This window comes from Diadema setosum, chromosome 15, assembly GCF_964275005.1.
Source record: "Diadema setosum chromosome 15, eeDiaSeto1, whole genome shotgun sequence".
Classification (NCBI taxonomy): domain Eukaryota; kingdom Metazoa; phylum Echinodermata; class Echinoidea; order Diadematoida; family Diadematidae; genus Diadema; species Diadema setosum.
In genome coordinates this window covers 7,258,714-7,264,713 of record NC_092699.1, presented here as the reverse complement: position 1 = coordinate 7,264,713, position 6,000 = coordinate 7,258,714, and the positions used below count along the sequence as shown (strand labels likewise).

Below are 6,000 nucleotides of genomic sequence, written 5' to 3'. Positions count from 1 at the left end.
GGCGTCGTTTAGATTAAAGGGATGGTACAGTATTGGTGGAGATGAAAATTGGGCTTTTAAATTTTTGCGAGATACCACGAAAACACTTATGATATAGTACAGAGCATATCATTTTAAGAGGAATTCAAAGTTTATTTGATGGAAATCGGATTTGGAATGACTGAAACATCCAAAAACAAAGCGATCGTAATAAAGCGTGGGTCCCACACTTTATTAGAATTGCTCTATTTTGGATATCTCAGCCATTTCAAAACCAATTTTCATCAAATAAACGTTGAACTCCTCATAGAATTACATGCTCTTTCATATTTCATAAGAGAATTAGGTCTCAACCAAAACTATACGATCCCTTTAAGTTCCTTATGATGCCGCCTTTCCCAAGCAATCCCTCGATTACATCATTACGTAATCATCTCCCCCATCTCCTGCATATCCCGTTCCGCGGGTTTTAGGGGTAGGCACCAAGTAGCAATATTTCTGTGGTAATACACAGCGTAACACGTTTGGCACACGAAATCTTCAAGTCGGACTCAACCTGAATTCTCCTACTTCTTTTACACGTTTATCATTAATAGCCGTCAATCTTATTTTTGTGCGTATGACGCAATCGTAATCCTGCTTTTAGCACATCGAGTATAGTATCAACAAACACAACAAAAAACAAAATCGAAATTTTAAGGCTAGATTTGTGTTACACACACATATTTTAAACAATCAAATTAACGACAGTTTATTACAATATAATGTATAAATACAAAGTGTGCAGTTACGTTTCCATACCTGAATATAAAGCTTGATTAAAAGATGTGGAAAGTTGTATAATAATGATAATAAGGCAAAGTGTCATCTTTTGCTGCCATTAGTAAGAGGAATCGAAGCAAGGTTAAGTATTGTTACTAACATAATATCTATCCGAACAAACATTTAATATTTATCCGAACTGGCAGTTTTTCTTTTTATAATATGATATCGTATAAACCGCCAAACTCAAATTACAACTATACATGCAACTACACTGTATGTATAGTTGCTATATACAACTGTAAATTTTTCAAGAGAAAAGTAAATGAACAAACAAACAAAAATCTTTATAGATGGAGACACTGGAGTGTTTGTTCATGAAACTGCCAAATTGAGAAACAGGTGAATTATAAATCATAAGGAGTTCACCATCGCTAAATGAATTAACATCCAAGTATAGACACATCTGTTTGGTTGCTAATCCATTTCTTCAGACAGTGCAGCGGTCATTTTCTTGAATATCATCTTTGAAAATATTCCGTCAAAAAAATGATCACCATGATCTACTAATCACTAGACATTATGGTAACCGTATAATTCAAAGATTCAATGACACCATTGCATAACATTTCGGGGAAAGACGGTGGTCTAGGTTAAATTGAAAACCTGCATAACTATTGAAGCGAGGGAGAGAAATTCTGTACTATCATCGTCATTTTTTAATCTTATTAGTTTGTCAAAATAATCATCTATGTGCATCTCACGATATGTCATTTGAAACAAAGCTGGGTATACCAGTAAAGACATAAGGTCTTATTACCTCAGTCGATTTGGCAGCTTTTTTTGTTTTGTTTTAGTGATTCCTAGATTGAATTTTTTTAGACGATTCAAACAGAAAAAAAAAGTCCTTACACTGTGAAATAATTGTTACGATGGAAAACACCCACATTAATTTTCATGATCACCTGACATTAACAGATCTCGACATCACAAGATGTTCAAACTCAATCTACTTGTACATTTAATTATTATACCTCAGCCTGTCTATAAAGATGATAGCACGGTGGCGTGTGTGAAACGATTATCGCCAGTTCAATTCAATGCACAGCAATATTCCAAACTTCTTTTGAAACCAAAATTGTAGGCACACGCGTTACTTCACATCAGCTGCCATGCCTTTTGGTGGGATAACAACAGAAACCTAATGCAAAACAAAGAAAGCTTCTATACACAAAGCATTTTTCAAAAATTAAGAGCACACACAACGATGACAATCGGCAGGGCGTCATTAAGATGAAAACTAAAAATCCGACTAGGAAGTCGTTAAAACATGTGCAGCATGATTTTTATCACAAGCTCACAACGATCTTCGAAAGGTAAGGCTCTCTTGTTACTCCAGTGTCTCAAATCACCAAGTTGCTTCAAATTGGCAACGACAGCAAAAAGATGGGTTGTTGTTTTTCCCCACCAATAGTTAATCCATTACTGCAGCCCATCACTGTACGTTACTGCCACCGTATTTGGAGTGTGCATCGTGTTTATTGAAATGACCATAACAGGGAGGAGGCTGTTTGAGCCGTTGCCATGGTTACCACTTCAGAAGAGGAAGTAGCGTTGGGCAAGAGAGAGGCGGCTAGCTGGAGGACAGGTGAGAAGTGTCTCCTCCCCTTCTCCGGCCTGGTCATCTCGAATGGTCACTTTGTACGACTCGGCGTTGACTGCAAAAACAAGGCGACATTGGAAGGAAACATAATTACAGAACATCACTCTTCAGGAGGCGTGGCATATAATACTTCATTACATTGCACTCTTGACCGTTTTTATATCTGCATTGTATCCATAATACTCTCTTTTTCTTCAGTCAAAAATAAGGACTTGGGAATCCGTCATAGGTCCTAAAATTGTGGGATGTTAACATTCGATCGGATGACTGCCTCAATGAATAGCTGTTGAACTAACGAATGAAAAGAGAATCAGCAAAGCTTTGCAAAACAACACTCACCAGTACTACAAACATACATTTATGGAATCTAATTCTCTGTCCTCCCTTATGGTTTCTACGAAGAACGAAGAAAACATTTCATACATAAATGCCGCAATTAGCAGAAATGACTGTATACCGTAAAACGTTATGATGTACCTCATAGTATAATAATAGTTTTATAAATTTTACATAACTTATATTATATGCTGGTATGCAAATATTATAAAATTGTCATTGCATCATATATAATTCTTTTTGCCATATGATGCGGAAGTAGAAAGCAATGATCATGCTTCTAAAAACATAAAATGCCTTACTCTTGATCTCGGGTAGGAAGTCATTCAGAACCATGTCCTTCTTCGTCACAGAGCGGCAGCTGAAATACGAGGAAAAGAGCGAAAAAAAGACCACAAGTTGATAATCATTCTGACAATGGATAGTGTTCAATCCTGCTTACGCGTTTGTCTAAATCTTTACACAACTTTTCGTAAAAACTTCAACACAAAGACTTTGAAAGTTTGTCCTGTTTTTTTTTATTATTATTATTCTATTTATTCGACCAGATAGAGAGCATATTCATATCATAAACATTTCAGACATTAAACACAAACTAGAGTGAACATTACAAATGGATGTACATCTAACACAAATTGATAGAGGTTTTGTTGTTTGGTTTGTGTTTTCATATTTGTACCTCATCTTTACTTTATTCGATATCTTACGTCGGAATTCCTTCCACACATTGATAAGAGAGTTGCAAGGCCATTGCTTTAAAACCTCAGCGTATTTGCATAAGCGGTTGCTATTAATATGCATTTGCTATACATGTACTGTGATCATTCCTGTTCCTCTAACAATAGGCCTATGTCAGTTTGCTGTTTGACTTTACCTTATTTATCAAACCATATCTAATTAGAGGTGGAGTTACACTTGTAATCACTCTTGAAACAGTTTTGGTGAATACATATAATCACATTCATACCATAAAGATGGTTATGAAAGATGATGCCCAAATGATACTTTATTACCGGTACGTAGAATTGTATATAATGCTGTTGTAGCGTGTTGAACTATAGTAAATGCAACTTAGATGGGTAGTGAATTGCTGTATACAGCAATTAAACACACATCTAAGTTGCATTTACTATAGTACACGTTTACTAGTACAGGTAACATACAAATACATGCACACACACACAAAAATGCCAGCTATGACAAAAATATCACATAGATTTGAACTTAAAATTTGTCAGAATGCGTCCATGCGATAGAATAAACTGTGCCACTATTTTACAGCGAGCAGCAACAGGTATAATAGAACGAAAGAACTCACTTCTTGACCGGCACTGCTCTCTTGCTGAGGCCGTAACGCTCCTGTATGCCGGGCCCAGCTGCCGGCGAGACGAACACCACGGAGTTGGCCCCCACGGACTTTCCGTAGGCACCGAACATTTTCCTCGTCTTCACGGGCTCGGGCGTCGGGATTGAGGCGTTCGGCATACCTGGTGAGAAAAAGAAATGGTCATTTAATTCACATGCGATTCAATATATTTGTATCAACCCTTCCTCTACAAGATCATAAGAATCGCCATAGACTACACGCAGAACCTACATGAGTTGTGATTTGCATAAAGGCTAAGATTGCCAAATCAGAATATCATAATCATCTAGTTATTAGTTTGTGTCTCACATTTTCTCTGGGCATTAAACAAACAAGCATATGTTATGAAACTGTATTCTGTATCTATATTACTCACTTAATATATTTTGATCAGTTTTATTTGCAATTCATGAATCTACAGGAGAAAGCGCCATGGCGTCAGGGGAAAAAAAGAAAAGCATAAAAAAATAATAATTTATTAAAAAAATGCGTGTTTCTACTTCTTAATGAGACAATAAGATTTTTACGTAGAAGGCTTTCAGAAAAGCAAGTTTCAGTCTCGACCATATTCTACATGTTGTGCCATCTTTCAATGCACACACTTTCACTCACTTGTTTCAATGTCTTTTCACTGTTACAAACAAGTTAAAGAGTGCGGAGAAACTTCTTCTTTCAAAGGGAAGTGTCAAACAAATGGAAGACGTACCCATCTGGGCCCAGGCTATCTGTCCCCCTTTGATGATCAGGTCCGGCTTGGCGCCAAAAAAGGCCGGATTCCACAGAACTAGATCCGCCATCTTCCCAATCTGTAGCCATGGTAAACCGGCACAAAAATTGTGATCAATACACCGAATTGTATAAAAATATGGTTTATGAGAAACGCGCAACACCACTAAACCAGATCATTCTATTCACAGAGTATGGCCAACTCATTTCAACTGGTCGCAACTATATGGCATACATTCCTTGTTACATGCTTGCCTAACAAAGCATCATGTCACCATTGTGTTACCCACTTGTCAGACTCTGTCTCTTAATATATCACATCTTGACAATAAACTGACGGAATAAAGCGATTTTCGAAAAGTATTCAACCAACAGAAGTCGAGCGATTCGGGAAGTTACATATATTGAGATACACTAAGAAGACAGACGACCGTGCAGATGTTTCAAATGCCTCTTACTTGCTACATTTGCAATTGATGCTTAATTGATTCTGAAGGAAGTTAGCTAGTCCAATCTCATCCTTCTCCAAAGCAGGATGTGCAGTGAAGTTTAAAGGACGTGCCTATCTAATGATGAGAAGAGGATAATTTCTCCATCAAACTTCTCCCGCATCCTTCACACTCACTCATACCATGGAGGTTCTAGGCGAGCCAACATGCCTCGAGTTGGCGCGTATACATGAGGATCATTATTACAGTGACAGAATCTAGGACCTAGAACTCTTTGATACGTACCTCGACGGATCCAATGACGTGGCCCATCCCGTGAGCGACGGCTGGGTTGACCGTGTACTTGGCGATGTAGCGCCGGACTCTAAGGTTGTCGTTTTCGCCCTACGAGAAACGGTAAAGCAACAATGGGGTCACAGTGGTGTAGAAAACTTATTGAATACCGTTCCATGAAGCGATAGTAGACGAAATGACTGAAGGTTGCTCGTGATTTCTGCCGAATGAGAACAAAATGAAGCTAGCTGTTTAGCTACTTATTACAATGCCAAGAGAGAAAGAGTACACAAGGCTCTTGATTTTAGTCTTCACAGAATCATGTTGCATTTTTTTCTTTCTTCTGCATTTCGCATTTATACTCATCATTACTTGATGCGCAATCTGGCTAAAACCAGTATTTCAAATTAGAATCGACTTCCTTTATTTTGTTTTTTTGTCATCAA

The 6,000-nt window shown here is 37.6% G+C and overlaps 1 protein-coding gene across 1 annotated transcript in view; it reads right to left on the bottom strand.

Moving 5' to 3' along the window:
• Positions 1–1,759: 1,759 nt before the first annotated feature.
• The window catches only part of LOC140239028 (urease subunit alpha-like), a 57,854-nt gene continuing 53,613 nt past the window's right edge, over positions 1,760–6,000 (bottom strand). Inside the window, exons 19-23 of the mRNA XM_072318925.1 lie at positions 5,567–5,665; positions 4,813–4,912; positions 4,059–4,227; positions 3,043–3,101; positions 1,760–2,459 (exon numbers count right to left, since the gene is read on the bottom strand). Of these exons, the coding sequence (XP_072175026.1) occupies positions 2,338–2,459; positions 3,043–3,101; positions 4,059–4,227; positions 4,813–4,912; positions 5,567–5,665 (549 nt within the window). The 3' untranslated portion in view covers positions 1,760–2,337. The remainder of the gene's footprint in view (positions 2,460–3,042; positions 3,102–4,058; positions 4,228–4,812; positions 4,913–5,566; positions 5,666–6,000) is intronic.